This window comes from Syzygium oleosum, unplaced genomic scaffold (genome assembly GCF_021117445.2).
Source record: "Syzygium oleosum isolate NSW1041296 unplaced genomic scaffold, Sole_v2.1 Sole_v2.03, whole genome shotgun sequence".
Taxonomy (NCBI): domain Eukaryota; kingdom Viridiplantae; phylum Streptophyta; class Magnoliopsida; order Myrtales; family Myrtaceae; genus Syzygium; species Syzygium oleosum.
Window position 1 is genome coordinate 1,856,588 of NW_026607487.1, and position 25,244 is coordinate 1,881,831.

At 39.1% G+C, this 25,244-nt stretch overlaps 4 protein-coding genes and 1 pseudogene across 4 annotated transcripts in view; 3 read left to right on the top strand and 2 right to left on the bottom strand.

Annotated features, from left to right (window-relative positions):
- LOC115664544 (uncharacterized) overlaps nucleotides 1-25,244 on the bottom strand; it is a 100,579-nt gene that overhangs the window by 71,951 nt on the left and 3,384 nt on the right. The window lies entirely within an intron of this gene.
- LOC115663621 (uncharacterized) overlaps nucleotides 1-25,244 on the top strand; it is a 132,799-nt gene that overhangs the window by 26,680 nt on the left and 80,875 nt on the right. The window lies entirely within an intron of this gene.
- LOC115663781 (ATP-dependent DNA helicase Q-like 1) overlaps nucleotides 1-25,244 on the bottom strand; it is a 61,953-nt pseudogene that overhangs the window by 6,911 nt on the left and 29,798 nt on the right.
- LOC130137673 (uncharacterized) lies at nucleotides 6,303-7,693 on the top strand. Its single transcript, XM_056309565.1, has 5 exons — nucleotides 6,303-6,457; nucleotides 6,537-6,848; nucleotides 6,924-7,011; nucleotides 7,099-7,202; nucleotides 7,565-7,693. The coding sequence occupies exons 1-5, from the start codon at nucleotides 6,375-6,377 to the stop codon at nucleotides 7,623-7,625; spliced, it is 648 nt and encodes a 215-aa protein (XP_056165540.1). The 5' UTR covers nucleotides 6,303-6,374; the 3' UTR covers nucleotides 7,626-7,693.
- Nucleotides 11,938-12,684, top strand: LOC130137676 (uncharacterized). Its single transcript, XM_056309575.1, has 4 exons — nucleotides 11,938-12,039; nucleotides 12,126-12,410; nucleotides 12,481-12,583; nucleotides 12,655-12,684. The coding sequence occupies exons 1-3, from the start codon at nucleotides 11,971-11,973 to the stop codon at nucleotides 12,547-12,549; spliced, it is 423 nt and encodes a 140-aa protein (XP_056165550.1). The 5' UTR covers nucleotides 11,938-11,970; the 3' UTR covers nucleotides 12,550-12,583; nucleotides 12,655-12,684.

Here is a 25,244-nt window from a genome sequence, read left to right on the forward strand (position 1 = left end):
TTACCCTTTTTGTTTCTTTTGACAAATTCCGTTTTCGCTCCTGAAGTTTGTTTTAATTCCTATTTTGGCCCCCCTCGTTGGTTTTCTTGGTTTCGTTTGGCAAGGGTGGGCTCGTTCGGTGGGAAGAAATAATGAAAAAAAATTATCCATCAATTGTGCCTCTATTCAACATTTGGAAAAAGAAAATAGTTACTTGGAGTTTTCAAAAAAAAATAATTAAATATTTCGTATGATTCTACACGTAGATATTTACATAAATAGATACTTGAAGTTTTAAAAAGATCATTAAAAAGGCCAGATGAGAATCGCAAATTCGCAAAAAAAAAATATTATTGATTGATATGGTTTGATAATTATTCGGCGCGTGTGAAGTGAGAACTGCTATATCCAGTGAGATCCATCGAGTATTTTAAGAAAACTGGAGACCACATTTTAGCAAAAAAAATTTCTTAAAAAAAGGTTATTGGTTTTTTTGGACAATAAGATTATTGGGTTGAAATAGATAGGAATATGTGTAAAAGGCTCCTTTGCATACCTAAGACTTGCGTGTCGTACTGAATATATAGATCTATGAGAAGCATCTCAAATTTCTTTTATCTGTTGTTGTGTTTCAGCAAAAGAAAATAATGACAAAGTAACAATTTTTATTAATATATATATTACGATGGAATTAACTTCAAATTTTTTTAAAAAATAGCGTCTCCAACACTACTTTACTGTTTGGCCAAAAAAAAATAAATAAAACTCCTTTATTGTGCCCAAAACTTCATAATAGTAACGGGAATTCACATAAGTCAAAGTTATCTTTTACGGGATTGGTCCCACATTCAACGTGGACCGTCGGATTAAAAGGATAAAAAATGTGGTCCGTCAAATTTGTTTTGTAGAACCGACTTTTGTCATAACTTTCAGACGTTAAAGAAAAGTTACGGATGCAAAACTGATCAACTTTACGGATTGAGAAAAATTGCGATGTGCAAGGAAAATTACTAACACGTAGGGCTCAAACCTTTACAAAGTGTAAAAGAAAATAACGATCAATTAAATATTTTACTAAACATACACAAAAGAAATTTACTATTAACTGAATAAGTTACTATATTTATGGAATTATGAACCACAGGCTCTAGAAAATTTACAACCTCCAAAGAAAATTTAAACCGTCTTAAAAAAGTCATGTAAGGATAAATTACAGATAAATTACTATTAGCGGCATAATTATGCGCCAAAAGAAAGTTAAGATTCATTACGTAATTTACTAACAACAGAAAAAAGATATTCATTAGGTAGATTACTATTTTTTGTGAAATTTTACAAATCATAGGATTCAGGGAATATGACAACAAAGGGGAAATTACATCCTGTGAAAAAAAATTATAAAATGATATGTAACCGATAAATTACTATTAGTGAGGAAAATTACTAATAAAGAAAATCATGAACAATTGGACTGACTCAGTCTGTTTTCCCTTCTCACCTGGTCGTCGTTGATCGTTCGACTGCCTCTTGCCGACCTTTAGGTTGTTTTGAGTTGTGAAGAATATGGAGGAAGTTGTTCTAATCAAAATTGTATGTCTTAACTTTCTTTCTTTCTTTGCCTTCTTCTCTCTGTACAGTCGTGGTGTATGCTTAGCATTTGTGATTCTTCGCATGAAGTAACTGCTGGATTATCAACTTACGTGATTTTATTGCCAAATGAGCTGCTCCCTGCATAACAGCCAATTCTAGGGGGCCCTTATGTTTTAGGATATCGTTTCTTGAGAAATCCATTCCTTTTTACTTAGAAGAGGTTGGGCTTGGTTCTAGCTATGTGAGGATCGAGTCAACTTGAGCCTGAGTATTTCAACTTTTGCTATCAAACTACTTTTCCTATCGAGCTGAGCTCGAGTAGAGAAAGCGAAACTTCATCGGGTTTCGTTTTTGAAGTTGTGCACTTTACTCTGAGCGTGTGGTGTTGATCTTTTCAAGTTAATGCATAAGTCCAATTCATATATTAATCCATCTTTTTGTGCTACAGGAAGGCATTTCATTTTTCTCTTTGCTATCGGACTTTCCATGGATAAAGGCAAGAGCCAGAGCAACGCATATAACGGAAAGCATCAGTTCATTTTGGGGTGTTCTTTCGTGGTGCTTGTTGCACCAATTGTTTTTTGGGTGTTCGCTTATATCTTCTAAAGAAGAGGAAAAAGAGTGGAAGATATACATATGCAGAAAATAAGAGCAATGACGAAGCGTCTACATCTACATTCATCTCTCCAACACCAACAAGAGTGGGAAGTGATCGCTATGATGTATTCTTGAGCTTTAGAGGCTACAACAATACATAAACGAGGCACGGTACCAATGTTTGTGTTCAGGGATGATAACAGCCTCCATGTCGGTGAAGGGTTTGGTTCACGGCTCCTTGATGCAATCACATGGGCTAATATTTTGATGCCTATTGTCTCTGAAAATTGTGCTTCAATTGAGGTGGGCGGTTTTAATTGGAGACTTACGAACTGTTTTTTGAATTAAGATGGCTTCAATGGTTTGACATTAAACCCAATCTGTCTTTTTCGGCAACTAATTTGCATCTACCGAAATTAGTCATGCTGCAGAAATCATGCCACCAGGTAACAAAGCATCGGAGAGGATGGAGTTCAATTGGTAAGATGCACTACAAAAAAACAAGGGTTTAGCCACGGAAATTTGCGACGAATTATTTTTCGTGGCTAATTGCGACGCAATTTGCGACGAATATATTTTCCGTCGCAAATTAGCGACGAAAAATAATTCGTCGCAAATTTCCGACGAATTTTGCAACGAAAAATAATTCGTGGCTAATTTGCGACGGAATCTGCCACGGATTAAAAATCGTCGCAAATTTGCGACGAAATTTACCGCGAAAAAAAATTCGTGGAAAATTTGCGACGGATTTTCCCACGAAAAAAATTCGTGGCTAATTTGCGACGGAATTTGCCACGAAAACTAATTCGTGGCTAATTTGCGACGAAAAAATATTCGTCGCTAATTTGCGACGGAATTTGCCACGAAAAAAAATTAGTGCCTAATTTGCGACGAAATTGCCGACGAATGTTTTTCCGTTTCTAATTTGCGACGAAAAATAAATGTCGTCGCTAATTTGCGACGAAATTTACCACGAAAAAAAATTCGTGGTTATTTTGCGACGGAATTAGCGACGAATTGTTATTCGTCGCTAATTTTCCTCTACTTGTAGACCCAATTTCTCTCTCTCTGCTAATTCCTCTTATCCCTATTAGCTGTTCTCCCTTCCTCTCTCTATTCGCTGTTATCCCTTCCTCTCGATAAATCTCTCCGCACGCGCAAAAATCTATCTCGGTGAACCTTTTCTACTGGTAAGTGGTGTGATTAATTTGGGCAAAACTATTTTTAAATTTTTGTTGTTTTATTGAGTTTTTTTTTTCTCTTTTTTTTTTTCTGACTTCGTCGCCAGTCGCCGGTCCGGCAACCGGCGAGGCTCGCCGGCCATGGGCGGGGCCGCTGGACCTCGCCCAGATCTGGGCGAGGCCGAGCGGCCTCGCCATGGGGCCCGGCGCCTGGACCTCGCGGCGAGGTCCGGCGGCCATGGCCGCTGCCGGACCTCGCGGCGAGGTCCGCGGCGGCCATGGCCGCCGGCCGGACCTCGCGGCAAGGAGGTCGAGCGGCGGCCGCCGGGACCTCGCCGCGAGGTCCGAGATCTGGCCATGGCCGGCGAGGTCCAACTCGCCGGCCGATCGCCGGTCGCCGGACCGGCGACCGGAGAAAAAAATGAAGGAAAAAAAATTTGGGAAAAAAATTCGAAAAAAAAATTATTAAAAAAAATTGGGGAAAAAAAATTATTATAAAAAAATAAAATCTGAAGTCAATTTTTTTTTGTAGGTACGTATTCGTTTGAAAGTCTCGCGGATGAAGTGAACGTTGCAATTCTCATCAAATTGAGCACTTTGTACTACAAAGATTTCAGTCAAATACTTGGGTAAGTCAATTGTTTTAATTTTTTCAATTTCAAAATAATTGTTTAGGCAAAAATAAAATTTTAATTTTTAGAATTTTATGGTTTTAATATCGAAAATTTTTTGGCATTAATATTTTACGAGATTTTGTTTTTTTTATATAGACAATGCAAAGAGACAGGGCTTGGATGTATAATAAGAACTTACCTGGACGTCGAGGATTGACCGATGAGTTTCGTCTTGGGTTGGAACTATTTTTGGACTTTGCTAGTAGTAAATATGAGTTGATGGATGGAAATAAGTTAAGGTGTCCGTGTAGAAAGTGCAGTAATGGTAAATTTCATGTATGTGATACAGTTAGAGAACATCTTTGTAGATTTGGGTTTACTCCGAACTACTATAATTGGACTTGTCATGGTGAACCATTTATATCTGATGAAGGATATCGAATAAGTAACCAATTTTCAGTTAGGGAAGAATGTAGCTATTATGACCAAATGAACCCATACCAGAGGATGGTGATTGATGCGGCTGGTCATAATTCAGATCCAAACCATGCAAGTACTAGTTTTACTCCAAGACTTGAACAATTTGAAGAGATAGGAGTGACAGGTTTTGATGAGAATGTGTGTAATGAAACGTTTCCATCTAATCAGTTCTGGGAAGTGTTGAAAGCAGCAGATGAACCTTTATGGGCAGGTTGTGACAATCATACTCAGTTATCAGCGACAGCAAGATTGTTAAATATCAAGGCAGAGCATAATGTGTCTGAGAATTGCTTTAACTCTTTTGTTGAAGTAATGCGAGAAGCAATGCCTCCTGATAACATAATGCCAAGTGATTTTTACGATATGAAGAAGTTAGTGGATAACTTAGGTCTTCCAGTTGAAAGGATTGATGTATGTAGTAGGGGTTGTATGTTATATTGGAGAGATGATGAAAATGCAGAATCTTGCAAATTCTGTAGCCAACCTAGGTACAAGATTAACAGGAACAGGAGGCAAGGTCGTAATCATAAGCGTAGACCATGCAAGCAAATGTTTTATCTGCCCTTAATCCCCAGATTACAAAGGCTTTATGCGTCTCAAGCCACTGCTGAACACATGACTTGGCATGCAAATCATGAAACATAAGAGGGTCTAATGTGTCATCCTTCAGATGCAGAGGCATGGAAACATTTTGATAGAACATACCCTGAATTTGCGATAGAGCCTCGAAATATTAGGTTAGGTCTCTGTGCTGATGGATTTGCCCCATTTGGAAAATCAGGGAAAAGTTATTCATGTTGGCCAGTTATCTTAACTCCGTACAATCTTCCACCCGGTATGTGCATGAAGACACCTTATATGTTTTTGACATTGATCGTGACCGGGCCGCAAAATCCGAAAAAAGTTGATAGATGTTTATATGCAACCATTGATTGAAGAGTTACAACGGCTATGGAATGAAGGTGTCGTTACGTATGATGTTTCTACTAATCAAACATTTGTAATGAAGGCTGCTCTTCTTTGGACGATAAATGACTTTCCAGCTTATGGAATGTTATCTGGATGGAGTACAGCTGGGATCTTAGGATGTCCGATATGTTTGGAGATGTCGAAGTCATTCGGATTAAGACATGGTAAGAAGCCTTGCTATTTTGACATCACTGAGACAATTTTTGCCGATGAATCATACATTCGAAGGAATAAAAAAGAGTTCATGAAGAATAGGATTGAAAGAACTCCTCCACCATTGAGGTTGACTGGTGATCAAATATGGGAGCGAGTGCAGGACTTTCCAACTGTTGTTGAAAACCCTCATGGCACAACTATTGCGTACGGAAGTGGACATAAGTGGACTAAACGCAGTATATTTTGGGATCTACCATATTGGAAAGCTCATCTTATTCATCATAATCTTGACGTTATGCACATTGAAAAGAATGTTTTCGACAATGTCATAAAATACTGTGATGGATGTCACGGGAAAAACAAAAGACAACTTGAATGCAAGAAAAGATATGAGAGATATTTGTGATCGGCCAACATTAGATGTGGATGCAAGCAGCGGGGACCAAAACCAAAAGCGGTTTATACATTGGATAAGGAGCGAGAGACGAGTCGTTTGTCAATGGTTGAAATCGTGCGGTTTCACGATGGATATGCTTCGAACATCGGGAGATGTGTTGATTTGAACGAATGCAAGTTGACAGGATTAAAGAGTCATGATTGTCACATATTTATGGAAAGACTAATTCCAATAGCTTTGAAGGAACTTCTACCAAACTTTGTATGGGGCGCCATTACAGAGTTAAGTAATTTCCTCCATGATATTTGCTCAACAGTGTTAACAGTATCACACATGGAGAAACTGGAGAGAGACATTCCAATTATTCTTTGCAATTTAGAAAGGATATTTCCTCCAGCGTTTTTTGATTCAATGGAGCATCTCCTAGTTCACTTGCCTTATGAGGCTAAAGTTGCAGGTCCCGTCCAATTTCGATGGATGTATCCATTTGAGAGGTAAAATTTTTTTCAAAATAAAATTCAAAATACTTTATTATATATTATGTTCTGATAAACTTCTTTCTATTGCAACAAGGTTCTTATATCATTTGAAGAAAAAAGTGAAGAATAAGGCATGTGTTGAAGCTTCAATTTGTAATGCATATATTGTGGAAGAAGTGACAACATTTGCATCATACTATTTTGAGCCGCACGTGCAGTGCAAGAGGCGGAGAGCAGGAAGAAATGATGAGGGTCCCATCGATCCCAATTGCAAATCATTCTCTATTTTCAATTATCTCGGTCGACCAAGCGGCGCATGTCAGTTTCGTTGCTTAACAGGCGAAGAACGGCAGGCCGCCCATACCTATATTTTACTGAACTGTCCAGAAGTGGAGCCATACTTCCAGTAAGTGTATACTTTTGCAAATATATGTATTGCGTGTCAAATATTTACTAATATTTAAATGTAAATTGTTAATAGGATTTTTCAAAATTCAATGTATGGACTACCACCAAATGAGTTCGACCGTTTGTGCGATGAACAATTTGCAGCATGGTTCAAAACATATGTAAGTTGCCTATAGACCAAAACCAAGTTATTAATATTTTATACATCATTTAAATATATATTATTGACTTTGCGTGTGTAATCTTAGGTTCACAGTAATCATGATCAAGTTGAAGAGCAAGGATTACTATATTATCTGTCATGGGGTCCACAGTCAAGCATACGAAGTTGGCCAGCATATTTCATAAACGGGTACAATTTTCACACTCGAGAATATGGAATGGAAAAAGCCACAATAAATAGTGGTGTGTGTGTTCGGTCATCCAATTGTGGTAGTTCAAAAGATGATTTTTATGGCTTGTTGGATGAAATCATCGAGATAGAGTACCCCGGACCATCAATGCGGGTTGTGTTATTTAAGTGCATGTGGTTCGACCCCGTCAAAGGAACGAAGGTACATACGAAGTTTAATTTGGTTGAAATAAATCACAAGAAAAGGTATAAGAAATATGAACCATTTGTGTTGGCCCAACAAGCAATTCAAGTATATTATGCATCATATCCTAGTTTGAAACGTGACAAAGCTGATTGGTGGGCTGTATGTAAAACCAAAGCACGAAGAAAAATCGAGGAACACTGGAAGGATACAGCATATCAACAAGAGGAAGTTTATAATGCGGTTCAAACTGAGGAATATAACATTCCTACTCTACGAGATCCATGTGGAGCAATGATAGATGTAGATCTAGAAGGTGTTGCAGAAGCTGATTTTCAGATAGAGGATGATGATGATGATGATGATGATGACGACGACGATGACGATGACGATGATGATGACGATGACGATGACGACGATGATGACGATGATGACGATGATGCTGAACAAGAAGATTAAGATCAAGATGAAGACGAAGGTGAAGGCGAAGATTTAGATTTTTGAGACTTTTTACTAATTATGTCGTAATTATTATTATTATTATGACAAAGTTTATTGTTGTTGTCATATTTATTATTGTTGTTGTTGCCGTAATTATTAGTATTGTTGTTGTTGTTGTTGTGGTAGTTATTATTATTATTATTATTATTATTGTAATTGTTGTTGAATATTATTATTGCTATTATTGTTAATGAAACGTCATTGTCCGGAAAAAAAAAAAAATTACGCGAGTGTGGGATAGTAGAAATGAAATTCGTGGCTAAAATCAGTGGAAAATTTGCCACGAAATTTAGCCACGAATTTCATGAAAAAATCCACTCACAAGGCTAAGTAATTTTTCATGAAAAGCCAAAAATTAATTTTAGGAAATTCGTGGCAATTTACCACGGATTTCGTAAATAAAGGCCGTACGCATGATTTAGACTTTTTTTTAGGAAATCCGTGGCAAAAATCCGTGGCAAATTTGCCACGGATTTTAGCCACGGATTTTTTTTTAAAAAAATTTCTATTGTATTATTTTTTCGGAAATCCGTGGCAAATTTGCCACGGATTTTTTTTTAAAAAAATTTCTATTGTATTCTTTTTTACGAAATTCGTGGCTAAAATCCGTGGCAAATTTGCCACGGATTTTAGCCACGGATTTTTTAAAAAATAGATTGTATTATTTTTAGGAAATCCGTGGCAAAAATCCGTGGCAAATTTACCACGGATTTTTGCCACGGATTTTTTTTTAAAAAAATTCGATTGTTTTATTTTTTAGGAAATCCGTGGCAAAAATCCGTGGCAAAAATCCGTGGCAAATTTGCCACGGATTTTTTTTTAAAAAAATTTCTATTGTATTCTTTTTTACCAAATCCGTGGCAAATTTGCCACGGATTTTAGCCACGGATTTTTTTTAAAAAAAAATTATATTGTATTCTTTTTTTGGAAATTCGTGGCTAAAATCCGTGGCAAATTTGCCACGGATTTTTGCCACGGATTTTTTTTAAAAAAAATTTCTATTGTATTCTTTTTTACCAAATCCGTGGCTAAAATCCGTGGCAAATTTGCCACGGATTTTAGCCACGGATTTTTTTTTAAAAAAATTTAGATTGTATTATTTTTTAGGAAATCCGTGGCAAAATCCGTGGCAAATTTGCCACGGATTTTTGCCACGGATTTTTTTTTAAAAAAATAGATCGTATTATTTTTAGGAAATCCGTGGCAAAAATCCGTGGCAAATTTGCCACGGATTTTTGCGACGGATTTTTTAAAAAAATTCGATTGTATTATTTTTAGGAAATCCGTGGCAAAAATCCGTGGCAAATTTTGCCACGGATTTTTGCCACGGATTTTTTTTAAAAAAAAAATAGATTGTATTATTTTTTAGGAAATCCGTGGCAAAAATCCGTGGCAAATTTGCCACGGATTTTTGCCACGGATTTTTTTAAAAAATTCGATTGTATTATTTTTAGGAAATCCGTGGCAAAAATCCGTGGCAAATTTGCCACGGATTTTTTAAAAAATTTGTATTGTATTCTTTTTTAGGAAATCCGTGGCAAAAATCCGTGGCAAATTTGCCACGGATTTTTGCCACGGATTTTTTAAAAAATTCGATTGTATTATTTTTAGGAAATCCGTGGCAAAAATCCGTGGCAAATTTGCCACGGATTTTAGCCACGGATTTTTTTTAAAAAAAAATTTCTAATTTATTCTTTTTTAGGAAATCCGTGGCTAAAATCCGTGGCAAATTTGCCACGGATTTAGCCACGAATTTGAAAAAACCCCAAAATTACCGCGACAATTTTATATTTCGGTTCGAATTTGCCGCGATATAATAACAATTCGTGGCTAAAATCGTGGCAAATTAGCCACGGATTGAAAATCGTGGCTAAATCCGTGGCAAATTAGCCACGAAATAATATTCGTGGCTAATTTGCCACGAGTTTAGCCACGAATCCTAAAATCGTGGCAAATTTGCCACGATTTTAGCCACGATTTTATATCCGTGGCTAATTTCTTCGAAAATTCACCAAACGGCGTCGTCTTCATGAGCAGGTACAAATTAGGGTTCTTCTTTTCTGTTCTCACGATCGAACCTATCTCTGTCTCTGTCTCTTGTCTGTCTCTGTCTTCTCCCTCTTTCTCTGTCTCTGTTGCAGTTCTTCGGGGCGTTCTTCGGCGCGATTCTTGGCGTTCTTCGGCGGCGGACGGTGGGAAGCGAGGACACCCAGCGCGCGGTCTGCTTCTGTTGGGTTCTTCGGCGGCGTCCGAGAGTGTTCGGTCTGCTTCTGTTCGGTATGCTTCTGTTGGGTCTGCTTTTCGCCGTTATTTCTAGGCGTTTGCGTCTCGCTTATGCTTCTGTTCAATGTATGTGTTGGGTCTACGTTTGGGTCCGCATCACGCTCGTGCCACGCTTCTATGCTACGCTTCTATGCTTCGCTACGTGCTTACGCTTCGCGCACGCCTCGCTAAGCACGTATACGCTTACGTGTTGGTGGCCCGAGTTGGGTGCAACGTCGCGTTGTGTGCCTGTGTTGGCTGGCTTCTGTGTTGGGTCTGCTTCGTTCTGCTTCGTTCTGTTCGTGGACGAAACAGATTGGGTCTGTTTCGCCCACGAATTTGGTTCTATTCGTGTGCGAAACAAACCAGTTTCGTGGGCGCTTCTGTGCTTCGGCTTCTGCTTCTGTGTTGGCTTTCGTGGGCGCTTCTGTGTTGGGTGTTGTGTTGGCTTCTGTGTGTAATTATTGTTGGGTCTGTTTCGCCCACGAACAGAATCAAATTCGTGGGCGAAACAGAAACAGAACCATTCTGTTTCGCCCACGAATTTGATTCTGTTCGTGGGCGAAACAGAATGGTTCTGTTTCTGTTTCGCCCACGAATTTGATTTTGTTCGTGGGCGAAACAGACCCAATCTGTTTCGTTCGCCCACGAAACAGAACGAAACATAATCAATAAGGTGAAATGTTGAAATTTAGTTGAAATTTAGGTTGAAATTTAGTTGAAATTTAGTTGAAATTCGTTTGAAATTTGGTCGAAATAAGGTGAAATGTTGTCGGAATGAGCTGAAATTTGGTCGGTCAAGTGGAAACGGCCCGCTGATCGAAATTCACCGCCTACGGCCGTGACGCAAGCCATTTTTTGGCTTTTTGGAGTCGTTTAGATGGGTTTTTTGCCAAAAATTGATTCTGGTGAATAGTGTTTTTCGCGACATTTGGGCTTTTATCACAATTCGGAGTCATTTTATCATTATCTAGGTTTGAAAACTATTTCCAAACCTTTTTTGGCCTAGGTTGAAGCTTTGGCCATCGGGGTAAAACTATTTCCGTGACATTTGCGTTTTCTGGAGTGGCTCCCTTCGAGATAAAAATTTATTGATATATTCATTTTGAACAGAACTTAGTGATTTACTTGCATCATAACATTTGTTGTGAAAGTGTAACTTATTAAGTTCTAAGGCTAGATGAGTTCTTCCTTTTTTACCGTTGTAGGACCCGAAATTTAGCTCGTAGACATTTCCGGACAGCTTCCTTTTTTTCAGGGGCCATCTCTCTTGCTCTCAATAACAAAATGGTAAGCTTCACGACGTACGTCATTATGTGTCCTTAATATATGTCCATAATTTTCTTTATTTTTGTCTAACCTTGCACTTTTTAGTATAAACGTGGAGGTCACATGCGTCGTGATGATGCTTCACAAAGAAGATCAGGCCTTTCCTCTTCCTCGTCCTCATCCCCATCCCTTTCCGCTTCCCCTGCCCCTGCCCTTTTATCTAACCCTCAACTAGTACATGGACACATTGGCCCTTCCTCCGACCCTCAAATGCGAACTGAATTTACTTCAGTTCCATCGCCTTCGGTTCCACCTTCTTCTTCAACGCAACACTCGAATTATGAAGAAGATACCCGCTTCATGATAGCCCCATTTGGAGATTCGTAAGTATTTCATTTTTTTAAATATATGTGAATTATTATGGATGTCAACTGAATTGTCTGTATGCTTTACGGATGCTACGTATGTTGAAATAAGTTATAACCTGTTTGCAGATTCACGGATTCTACGCGTGTTGTGAGGAGACTTAATAAAATAATCGATAACTATTGGATGGGGCAGTTTAGTAGTTGGACCACTGCTCCAAAAGAAGTAAAGGAATTGTGGTGGAATGAGTTCAAGGTAAGTTTTGTCCTTTTATTTCCTCACAAACTAAGTTCGATTTAACATACTGAGCGTACAATTATTTTTCTATTGATTGCTTGCAGCGGAAGTTCAGGTGGGATGAAGCGGAAGAGAAAGAAGTTAAAAGAATTTTTAAGAAGAAAGCCGGTGATCACATGCGAAATGTGATGAATAGAGCAAAGAGAAGACAAGAAAAGCCAGATTTTATTACAGCTGACAATTGGGCGGAAATCAAAAGAATTTGGGACACCGAAAAGCATCAGCAAATCAGTGAAATTAATAAGAAGAATCGAGCTTCTAGTTCTAGTGAAGGGTCTGCCACATATGCTGGGGGCTCTATTAATATCGGGGAGCATAGAAAAAGAATGGTAAGTCTTTTAAACATGTTGTAAAGTTAAATCAATAATTACTCATTTGATTTATGTTTATATTTTGTAGGCAGATGAATTGGGGACGGAACCAACATTTATGGCTACATTTGAACGCACCTTTCAGAAAAAAAGATAAGACATGGACCGGCAATCGAGCAAAAGTTATTAAGGTATGTAAGGTTATATTTTGTATTTATATATATGAAGTTTTTTTTTATTTTTATTAATATTGTTAATGTAGGACAAATATGATGAACTTGTAATGAGCACGCTGCGCTAGTGGTGATGGGTGATGGTGATGGTGATGGTGATGGTGATGGTGATAGTCTTGCTTTGCGTCCGAGCCATCGGTTGACGATATGGCATTATGGATGGAGGCATCGGGTGGAATGAGAAGAGGTCAAATATTTGGGATGGGATCCTTGTCAAGGATGTACAGAATGCCGGCTGCTTGCAACTTCATCCTCCAAAGTGCGGCTTTTTAAGGGCACAACACGAGGAGCGAACGGACCAAGAATTGAACCGCTTGAAACAATTACTCGGTACGAAGGATGAAGAAATGAAACAGTTACTTGTACAGAAAGACGAAGAAATGAAACAATTACTTGTACAGAAGGACGAAGAAATGAAAGGAGTGAACCAACGTTTGCAATTGATCATGCAACACCTCAACCTCGAAGCTAATGACGGCGGTCCTCCTGTACCTCCTACTAATCCAGTAGGTGATGGCCACAATGATGATGATAGTGAGATTCCTGATGATGATGATGATGATGATGATGCTGCTGATGATGATGATGATCCTTGCTAGTTTAAATTTCCAAGAGGTACTTATATCTTTGTGCTTCTGCTGTTGAATAGATGTGAAAAAATTAACAGGGGTTAGGAGTTTGATATTGTGATGTTTGCGCTGCAGATGGACAGGACTTCGATTCTTGGAAATCAATAGTTTGCCGCAACAGTTTGCCACAACGTGAAAGAACTTCTTGGCAAGATCAATAGTTTGCCACAACAGTTTGCGAACTCGCTAATTTAGAACATTGTTTCATTTCTTTCTTTTTGGGGTTTGTTCATGTCTTGACTGTGATTTTCTATCAATGTTAATCAGATTTCAAATCGAAATCGTTCCTAAACAACATTCGTCGCTAAAGTATTCATTAAAATTCGTCGCCAAATTTGTTTTCGAATAATGTCGGCCGCAATAGTCAAAATTTTTCGTGGCAAAATACTGATAAAAAAAAAAAATTTCCTGGCAAATTAGCCACGAATTTTGCCACGAATAATTCCAGTGGCAAATTAGCCACGAATTTTGCCACGAATTTAACCACGAATTTTGCCACGAATTTTGCCACGAATAATTCCAGTGGCAAATTAGCCACGAATTTAGCCACGAATTTTTTTGTGGCAAATTAGCCACGAATAAACTAGTCGAAAAAAAAAAAATTTTATTAGCCACGTGATAATTAGCAACGACTTTTTGCCATGAAAATTTTTCGTCGCACTTTGGCGACCAAAAAATAAATCAAAATAATAGCGACGACTTTTGCCACGAATAGATCTCGTGGCAAATTACCGACGGATTCTTGCCACGAAAAATATTCGTGGCAAATTAGCCACGGATATTTGCCACGAATATTATTCGTGGCAAATTAGCCACGGATATTTGCCACGAATATTATTCGTGGCAAATTAGCCACGAATTTTGCCACGAATAATTAGCGACGAATTTTGCCACGAATTATTTTTCGTTGCAAAATTAGCCACGAATTTTGCCACGGATAATTAGCGACGAATTTTGCGACGAATTTTTTCGTCGCAAATTAGCCACGAAAATTGGAATTTTCCGTGGCAAAATTTTGCGACGGCCTATTAGCGACGAATTTTTTTCCGTCGCCAATTTCGTCGCAAATGCATTTTGCCACGAATTTTGTCGAAATTTTTCGTGGCAAAATTCGTGGCAAAACCCGGCTTTTTTTGTAGTGATGGAAAAAAAACATCCTCTGCGATATTTTTTTTTCTTGTTTTTGTTTTGTTCGAAACAGAAGCTTTTCCATTTCTTAAGTAGCACAAGATGAACAAGCAACATGGGCTTCTAATACCAAGAGGTCCCATAAAGCTAAAAGAGGGTTATAAACCTAGTAACAAGGGAGATGCTTAGATCTTTGGGCTTTCACTACCCAATCCACAACTTGGTTAGCCTCTCTTGACAGCTTTTCTTCTCTGTATAGGTGGTAAAGCAGCTAAAAGTTCTCAACCTTGCATTTTGCCATTATGCAAAATGTAGTCAGGATTTCTCAACTATCACAGAGTTGGAGATTCTCAGCTTGAAAAAATATCATGGGCTAATGCAAGTCCACCCTTCTATTGGAAGAGTCAAGAACCTCGTTTCCTTGGGCTTGAGTTCTTGTGTTAGTCTCAAGAAGCTACCAGGAGAAGTGGGCGAATTAGAAGAACTAAAAGAACTTATTTTAGATTTTGCTAGTATTACAAAGATTCTCATTCAACTGATTCTCTAAGGAAGCTGGAGAAACTTAGTGCCAGGGAGTGTAGGTCATTGAGAGGAATTTATAGTTCAATTGGGGATTTACAAAACTTGTAACATCTGGACATTAGTCATTCTAAGAATGAAAAGCTACTTATTGCTATTATAGGGTTGTAGGAATTGCGAACGCCAAGTCTTGGATTCTGCTATAGACTGAAAGAGGAAGTTCCAAGTGAGATGGTGACTTGTCTTCACTTGAGATTCTCCAATTCATTAGTGCACCAATATTTGACCTGCCAGAAAGCAAAATCGAAATCTTTCTTCTCTCCAACACCTTAGCCTATGGGCTGATATGATCTCCGATCGCTGCCAAAGCTTCCTTCCGGCTTAACATATTTGACAGTCTTTTGTTAGAGTCCTAGGTTGTCACAACTTTCTTACCTAATCTATCTAGAAGAACTTAATCTTTATGAATGCTATCTACTTGAACAGACCCTAGAGCTTCCCTCAAGACCCTTGAAACTTTGTGTTGCCTCTTGTCGTAAGCTGATATTGCCTTAGCTAGACTGATTGAAGTACTTGGAAGAGTTTTCAATGGAACACTAAAGTTATATTAAAAAAAGAGGACATTTCGCATCTGAAACAATTACACTTGTATTACTATAATCTAGTTAATATTCAGGGCCATGATAATTTTCAAGTTCTAGGAGGATGTTAAGATGCACATGTGTAATTGAAAATTACACATGTAGTTGAGCTTCTCTCAAGACCCTTGAAACTCTGTGTTGCTTCCTGTCGTAAGCTGATATTGCCTTAGCTAGACTGATTGAAGTACTTGGAAGAGTTTTCAATGGAACACTACAGTTATATTTTAAAAAAAAAAGGACATTTCCCATATGAAACAATTACACTTGTATTACTATAATCTAGTTAAAATTCAGGGCCATGATAATTTTCAAGTTCTAGGAGGATGTTAAGATGCACATGTAGTTGTATTAGAAAAGTCATACATTGGAGAATTGGTATGGTGTGGAGTAGTTAATGTATCATAGCTGACCCATAACACATTGGCTTAACCTTTTTATTTAAAATAAGTTTAATTGGATATGTTGACGGACTCAAACTTGGGCTCTCTCTTGGCAATCTCCTTAGATGAATGTCTCAGATTTCTGTCGCGCCTCTCCACCAAAGGAAATAGCTATATATTGCAGCAAGTCCATTGAAAGGCTAACTATTGTAACAATCTAGTCGAAATTCAAGGTCTTGATAGGGCGGAGTTCTTAGAGGCGTTGGATATCTCTTATAATGGGTCCATTGAGCGATTATCGACCTATCACGCTTTACAACAATAAATCTGTTCGACAATAATTTTAATTTGTCTAATCAAATTCTTTGACTTTCATAAATTTTTAACCAAGTCCTTTCGACAATAAATCTGACACAATTCAACTGACGTGACCGTTGGAGTGTAACATGGATAAAATTTTTCCAACATGGATGTCCACGTGGGCATCCACATTGTTAATTCATATCATATATCAACATCGTTCACATTGACTAAATTTTTCCAGGGTGTTGTTCATGTGGGCATCCACATTGGCTAATTGTTATCCACATTGTCCTTTGATGTCGTCCCAACTTGCCACGTTAACTAGATTTGGGCGGATTTATATTCGCATGGATTTTATCAAAAAATTTGTGAAGGTAGAAGGACTTAATTAAAAATATTAAAAGCGCAGGAATTTGATTAGAAAAAACATGAAAGAAGAATTTTTCCTTTTATAAATTGTATAGATTTACATATTCCATCTCCATAGTTTTGGGATTTTCATCTTCCATTTAGCTGCTTATGATCTTGTGCTAGGGTACAAGTATAATGCTTACTCTGCCCAGAAGCTTTCTTGTTCTGCCCAGATTTAGTGATTTTAGGGGGCTTCCTCGCCATTTAGAAATCTTTGACTAGTTTTTAATGGGCAAAAGGACACTATAAGTGCCATAACTTGTGTACGGCGCTCACTTTGGTGCCATAACTTTTTTTCGGATCACTTTGGTGCCAAGTCGGAGGAAAAACGATCACTTAAGTGTCATAACTTTTTTTTGGATCACTTTAGTGCTAAAATTTTTGAAAAACGATCACTTAAGTGTTAAAATTTTTGAAAAACGAACATTTAAGTGCTAAAATTTTTGAAAAACGATCACTTAAGTGCCAATCTCCGGTGAGACTCCGGCGAGCCACGTCAGCTTCGGAAATTAATAAAAAAAATGCCACGTCAGATTTCCGGCGAAAAATTGTGTACAGCACCGGAGTTGGCACTTAAGTGATTGTTTTTCAAAAATTTTAGCACTTAAGTGATCGTTTTTCAAAAATTTTAACACTAAAGTGATCCAAAAAAAAGTTATGGCACTAAAGTGAGCGCCGTACACAAGTTATGGCACTTGTAGTGTTCTTTTGCCGTTTTTTATGCGTCAAATAGACTAATAGCAGAAATCATTATTGAAACAATCACATACCGATTTTTTGATATGATAATTCAAGCACTTGTTCTACACCAAGGTGGATTTGTTCCATTGATACTCCGTCTTGGACCTTGGAATGTGAGAATGAACTTGCAAACCACATGAAAAACTGAGAATTTATTGAGATTGAAATCCGAAGATTTGGATTAGCGGTCAAGCAATCGAGTCCTTCCATTTCTATACCTAATGTCAATTGAATCGGCAAACAAGAAGGGTGATCCCTTCTTCAACTAAATAGTAGTAGCCATAAAGGCGAAATTCCTCAAATATTACAACCCGTCTTGGTCTTGGATCTGAGGTTCAAGTTGGAGGGGCTCGAAACGCTTCTTGTTCCATAGTACAAATATTCGGGACTGAGTTAGGAGTTCCAAGTGAAATACGTACTAGCGATAACGATGAGTTGGCTCTCAAATATGTATGTGGCAAATGCCGGTCGATATAATACAACAAGTTTCATCCCATGGACAAAGAACATGGCCTCATTGAGTAGTGCCCACAACCTATATGGTCTTTGCTTCATAAGGAGAAAAACACCCCACAGCACCCTAAGTCTTCATCTTCATCGTCTACCAATGAGTTGGAGATGTACTTGGGAATAGACTACTCCAAGCAAATTGATAGAGTTGGCTAAAATAACCTCGAGGACTTGAAATGGTGGAAGAGGCGAGCCACCACTTTCCGATTCTTTCTATTATGGCTTGTGACTTACTCATTCCACTGGCGTATACAGTACCTTCAAAGTCTATGTTCATTATTAGCCAACTTTTGGAAGTCAAATACATCCAACTTGTTTGCATAAAATTTAGAAATGGTTACCGTGTAGGGTGTAATTAGTTTCTACAAGAATTAACTCCAGAGGAATGTACCCAACATGGACACAAGAACAACAATGACATTGTATTATTGAATCATGGTGAGGAACATGAATGTTTGAGTGGAACCATTAATTAGAGCACCACTAAGTGTAATTTTTTTTCAAATTATTTGAAGATATACTTGTGTGTTTAGTTTGGTTTAACAAAATGTGTGTTTGTATTAATTTTCCTCAATTAATCTCTCATTATTTCTAATATTTGAACAAAAAAATATTTTTTTATTGAAATTATTTTTTTTTTAAACTAGGCCCGGACCAACAATGCCCAAGTCGTGTCATCCCTGGCATGCCCCGATGCCCAATCTCAGTCATGCATCGTCATGTGACAAGGCCCCAGATACTATATTGGCTGTGGTTAAGCCTCATAAATCACATCGGCTGTGATTAAGCCCCAAATAAGAATCGTCGGTGAACATATATCATATCTCAATATATAGTTTGACCATGAGTGCTAATCCCATATCAATATATCATATCCAACATGCGGATATGCGATATATTAAAAATAATTCACCAATCTAAACATTTTCGATGCATGTTTAAAATAACAATCAACTTGGCAATCCATTCAACGCTTGATCCAATTTTATAGAATAAGATGCCACGAGGTGGTTTAATTTTTCCCTTAATTCTCAAAGTGCGGGGGCCAAGGAAATATATGGTTGGCCCATGTGGATTATTTAGCACTTAAACAAGGTAAGTCACTCTTACCCTTCCCTCAATCCAAACACTTATTGGACGTGAATCAAATTATTACTTCTTTAAACACTGTCGACCATGAAGACACCTATTTTTTTACCAAGTTTCGACTAGATTTTGATAAAAAGTTAACCCTGCGAAGATTATGATTGATAGGTATATTTGGGTTGTGCATTGTAAGAGCTTTCCAACGTCGCCTAATTTGCCCAAATCGGATGACCGGATTGCTGGATATGCTGCCACAGGGGAATGCTTGATCCTTTGGATGTTCACTTTGTTCGATTTCCCCAATATTGTTCCTAAAAGAAGTGATATGCAATTACCATTCAAAGTTAGCTTGAAGATGCAAAAGTTGGTGATTTGATTTTGAAGGCAACGAAGCCTTAAATGGTTATGCTCGACACATATGATGATTGACTGAAGAGTATATCATCATACACTGCTTTCTCTAGTTTCAATATAATTCTCCAAACTCTTCATTTAAACAATGAGAAGGCTAAAATGTTAGTACTGCCTAATGTGATAGCTGTCGCTGATTCTCATGACATTTGGCTGTCTTTCACATATGATTAGTGGCTGAAGGTTGTGATCCTTTAAATGGCTTCGTCGACTTGCAACTCTCCAATGCTGAATGAAACCGTTGTTTTTACATGTTAAAAGATGACGTATGACTACATTTATTTTGTATTGAAGACAATCTTTCACCTCTTCCCGTTAATGGCACGCACATTGTTTCCAGGATGGTACATGCTTGTAAATAATAGACGGTTTCGTATGATTTTCTTCTGGATTTCTTTCCTGCATTTGCTGTTGACCTTGCAGTCTTTTGGCTGGTGAAGGTAAACAATCTTCTTTGTTTCTCTTCATGCGTTGATCCTTTGCTTTTGTTTATTGCGCAGCAAAACCCAAGATTTATAATTTCGTTTCGAAGCCTTAAATTTGGTGGTACTAAGATGGTGGGTGTGAATGAATTTATTCCGTTTTGTTCTTTACCATTTTGTGCCATTGATGTCTCATCTCAGTCAACGGATGAAAAAGGGAAGAGTCAAAGATCCAACGGTATTCCATTTATCTTACTATTGCTCTGGAATACGCTTAGAGAGCACCAAGTTACCTTTAATTCCTGTGGTTTCTATCCAATAAAAGCCGGCTAAATCAGATTTTTCCAGATCAGTCTAAAGGCCCATTATTTGTTGAGCCAGAAAATGACAAGTTTAACCTAAGAAGAAGGCAAAAATCTTGCTAGTTTTTCGTGTTACTCTTTTTAATAGGCAAAAGGACACTATAAGTGCCATAACTTGTGTACGGAGATCACTTTGGTGCCATAACTTTTTTTCTGATCACTTTTGTGCCAAGTCGGAGGAAAAACGATCACTTAAGTGTCATAAGTTTTTTTGGATCACTTCGGTCTTAAAATTTTTGAAAAACGATCACTTAAGTGCTAAAATTTTTGAAAAACGATCATTTAAGTGCTAAAATTTTTGAAAAACGATCACTTAAGTGCCAATCTCCGGCGAGCCACGTCAGCTTCAAAAATTAATAAAAAAAAATGCCACGTCGGATTTCCGGCGAAAAATTGTGTACGGCACCGGAGTTGGCACTTAAGTGATCGTTTTTCAAAAATTTTAGCACTTAAGTGATCGTTTTTCAAAAATTTTAGCACTAAAGTGATCCAAAAAAAACTTATGACACCAAAGTGAGTGCCGTACACAAGTTATGGCACTTGTAGTGTTCTTTTGCCCTTTTTAATAGCACTCTGTAATACGGAGGAATTATTCCGTAAATTTAATAAATGTGCTAAATTGAATCTAGACCCACAAAAATGATGGATCTAATGTAAATCTCAAAAAAAAAAAAAATTCACGATCAGCATAAGCAGAGCAAGCAGGGGAGAAGAAAATGGATTTTATGAATTCGAATAAAGATGAAAATTTGACAGACCTTATCAGGTAAAGATGAAAATGGATTTTTTGACTCCAAACTCGATGGCACAATGCTAGAAATACGAAAACTGTACTCTAAATCAAAATTGAATTATGGAAAGCATTTCGGTTTGTTTAACACCCGAGCACGGCATTTTTAGATTATATAACTTCGGTAGAATACGTTGCCATACGCTGAATCGCACGACGAAGAAGAATCGAAATAGACGAGGTGAGGAAATTAGGGGTTGGTTAAAGAACCCCAAAACGGAGGCTTAAAACAAACATTTTGGCCGAAACAAAGTTCTAAACACAACCAAATCGACCCCGAAACAGATCGAAACGTCGATCCTACAAACACAAGTGTTCATCTGACTTTGGAGCCAGCATCGAATTTATTAAGGAAAACGAGCTTACCGAAAAGAGGAGGAGGTAAGAGCGGATCAGACAATTTCAATCACAGCTCCATGAACTAAAATATTAATCGGCTCCGTTCCCATTCAAATCCAAAAGGCAAGACTATTATTCCATGGCCATCGTCATCAATAGATCAGACAAATTTTCTCTACCTCCGAGCCCCCCTCTCCTCCTCCATGGAATTTCAACCTGCTCGAGCGATTTGATCGATCGATCGGTGATGCCCGAGCCGGAATCGAATCGATCCGTAGTCTCCCTCGAGAGAGAGAGAGAGAGAGAGGGCGCGCTCGCTCGAGATTCTCGCACTAACAGAACAGTAGCGGGCGCACAAGCAAAAACAAAATCACGAATTTTCACGCGAGCTACTTGAGATTCGCACTTACCTCCGGCTGAACGCGGTAATAGATTGCAACGAGGGACATTGCGTCACGCATCGAGGTTATCGACACTAGGGATCTGAGTCGGCACCGCAGGCGAGGCGTGCGTGGAAACAGAAAAACCGCCGAGAAACAGCCATCTCCAGCTATGGAATCGCTCGGCGAACTTGACGCCGATGAGAGAGAGAGAGAGAGAGAGATCTGGCGAGATGAAGACGATGAGGAGGAAGAAGAAGAAGAAGAAGAAAAAAGGAGAGAGGATGCGAGGAGCTCGAGAGTTTAGAAATGGCGAAAAAAATAAAAATAAAAAATAAAAAGTGAAATGGAAATTTGTGCCCAAATGAAGAAGAGAGAGAGGGAGAGAGATTGACTGCATTAAAATCTGAGAGGAAGAGACAGCGATCATGCTGTTAAAAAAAGGTTTTTTATTTTTTATTTTCGGTCCTTTTTTTTTCTCAGAGAAGCAAAGTGCCGTGTCCGACCGCCACGTGTCAGTCTTGTGGGGTTAAGCCTGTTTGAATGGGGAGAAAAGTTGCTATTCCCTTTCCGTTTTTGCTTGCTTGCTGGTGCCTTTCCAAAATCTAACGGGATTAATTTTTCGGTTGTTATTGTTACTTTGCATATTTGGTAGGTTGCCATTTAGGACAAATCACAGTTCTTTCCTTCTAAAAAGTTTGTTAGGATATCGTGTTGAAGCTGATAATCTTTCGTAGGAACGATGTCACGTCCCGAACCCCAACGAGCTCGCGACATCCCCTACTCCGGTCGAAATGATGCGACGTCCCAGGAACGTCGCCGACCCAACCCAAACATCGAGCCACATGCGGAAGCGAATAACAAAACCCCGGACAAATAATGACGACAACGGGGTAGAACAATGTAACAATCCAAAGAACCACATATTCATACAACACCAAATATACAAACATCACATTACAGACATAAATACAGACTAACATCCTCAGTCACTGTTTAAACAAAAGTTCAGGGGTTTGGTTATCTTAACTTCACTATCGGATAACCCAAGTTATACAACCCCTAAAACACCCTAGGGAAAAACCCAAGGGTCGCCCTCTTCCGTTCTGCTTCTGAATTTCTGGCTTGAATCTCTGGAACTCACCTGCAGCTCCACTGGGCACCAACAGCAGCTCCCCGGACTTCCAAAAAGAAAAGGCGCACTTCCGGGTTTAGGGTAGGGTTCGAAAGTGGCGGTTATACAACCGTGAGACGAATCTCAATAAGTGTACAACCCCAAACCCCACGTAGGCACTCACGTACCGCCAGACGAAAACACCCATAACACACAACGATCGGCCAAACTAACAATCACATGCGACCCTACCTGGAATCCATCACGCACGTTCCTGCACGTTAGCCAATAACACAGCCAACACAACACAGCAAGGAATCACAGACGCGCGCGTGCCTCAATTATAAGACAGAAACCACTTGGGCACGTCCCATACCGTGCCTAGCAGTTTCTACCCCATAATTAAGCATCACATCGCGCGATACAAACACACTCGCACGCTACTCACACCATGCGTCACTTTCCACAATCCTCTCGCTTGTCTTGCCAAATCCCACTCATTTTCTACCTTTCCACCACTACCGCGCCCGCGTAAAACGCATCAGGCCAACGGTCTTCTGACCTCGTCAGGCATCGTCACCCCGTCGAGCCGGGCATCGTCACCTCGTCAGGGACGGCATCGTCCCGCGTAAACGTACACGCCTCAGGACGGAATCCTACACACACTTTCCTTCTACCGTGCCCGCGTAAAACGCATCAGGCCAACGGTCTTCTGACCACGTCAGGCATTGATACCTCGTCAGGCCGGGCATCGTCACCTCGTCAGGGACGGCATCGTCCCGCGTAAACGAACACGCCTCAGGATGGATCCTTTCCAACCAATCCCACATTTCCAAACCTTCGTTCCACACTCTCCACACGTACCACGCCACCACACAAACACACTGCCAAACATACACACTTCACACACATTCCATAATTTCGCATTCTCGTCACACGAACACGCACCACTTAACCACACGCTCTTGGCACGCGAATTCAATGCACATTCACATCACCATATCACCACACTTCACGGCTACACAAACACGGCACGCCACCACACCACATTCAGCCCAATGCACAAACCAAATCAGCCCACAATGATTTCCAAGCCAACCAACAAGCACAATCACACAACCACGCACAAATTTCCATTCAATGCACAATCCCATTAATTAATCGCACAAATTAATTCCGATCAAACCCCAACATCACAGCCCTAATCCAAGCTCCCTAAACCTCAAAATTTCATCGCCTAATCAGTCCGAGAGAGATAAAAACCGAGAGTGAACAAAATCGGGTCCAAACTGGGCAGTTACACAGTGACAGAAATCCATTTGAAATAAATAGTAAATCAATTCCAAAAATTCTGAAATTTGGATATGTTGTACAAAACATCTTTATGAACATTTTCCATGAAGAACTCGAAACCCAGTTCTAACCGTAAATACCTCGTTTTGACACTCAAAGTCAGACGAAATTCGGTTCGCTCGGACAGCCCCTCAGGCCATCAAAATACAACTCATTCGGCACCCAAATAATTTTGGAAAACCTTTAAATTTTTATATGTTATAGCCACAAATGTCCCCAACAATTTTTGTGAAGGAAGTATTTTGAAAATAGGCCTGGAAAAATTTATAAAAATTCGAACAGGCCAGAAGGTCGGGTGAACAGTAATTCGGGCAGTTTTATTTCGGTCCAAAGATAGACTTCCGAATGGCATCAAATGATTTCCAAAAATTCCCAAATTAAAATATGTTATACTTGAAGATTCTATGAACAACTTTCATGAAGAATAATTCCTCAAATTCGGGCCACAAAAGTCACAGTAAAAATAACAAGAACCAGCGACGCAGCAGCAACCTAACTGGAAATCAGCCAACACACACCACCGAGCAAACCAGCCACTAAACTCACCCTAAACCGAGCCCTAAACAAGCCTAACAATACCCGAGGTCCTAGGCGACATTTGGGGAGGTCACTTACCTAAGAAAGGCGAGAAGAACGGGCTGGATGGGTGGCTGAAATGGGTGGAACAGCAGCAGCAGCAACAACAACGGTGATGAAAGGAAACAAAAATGAAGAGAATGAGAAAGAGAGAGAGAACGTGAGAGTGAGAGAGAGAGAGAGAATTTCGGGACAGAGGAGAGGAAATGGTATGGCCAGAATGAGAGAGGAGAGAGAATGAGGTCAAAGCTGGTCAAATATAGTGGGCCAAGGGCGCCACATGTCGCGATCCTACGCGATCTTCCCAAAATACCCTTGATCCAACGGCCCTCGTTGGTCTTATCCAAATAATTGAGGGGCAAAATTGTCCAAGGCCCAATATTGCAGCTGAAAAAAACCAATAATAATAATCCCAAATAATTTCCCAAAATTCGGAACTGAAACGGGCCCAGGGGCAAAATGGTCATTTTTCCGGTCCCGGGGCGAAATCCCAATTTTCGCACATACGCGTTCCATATATGCGT

Excerpts from the sequence above, each read along its gene's own strand:
- LOC130137673 (XM_056309565.1), top strand. The coding sequence starts at position 6,375 with ATGGAGCATCTCCTAGTTCACTTGCCTTATGAGGCTAAAGTTGCAGGT. Across the intron at positions 6,458-6,536 it reads TGGATGTATCCATTTGAGAG|GTTCTTATATCATTTGAAGA; the intron begins GTAAAATTTTTT and ends TATTGCAACAAG. Across the intron at positions 7,012-7,098 it reads CAGCATGGTTCAAAACATAT|GTTCACAGTAATCATGATCA; the intron begins GTAAGTTGCCTA and ends GTGTAATCTTAG.
- LOC130137676 (XM_056309575.1), top strand. The coding sequence starts at position 11,971 with ATGGGGCAGTTTAGTAGTTGGACCACTGCTCCAAAAGAAGTAAAGGAA. Across the intron at positions 12,040-12,125 it reads TGTGGTGGAATGAGTTCAAG|CGGAAGTTCAGGTGGGATGA; the intron begins GTAAGTTTTGTC and ends GATTGCTTGCAG. Across the intron at positions 12,411-12,480 it reads GGGAGCATAGAAAAAGAATG|GCAGATGAATTGGGGACGGA; the intron begins GTAAGTCTTTTA and ends TATATTTTGTAG.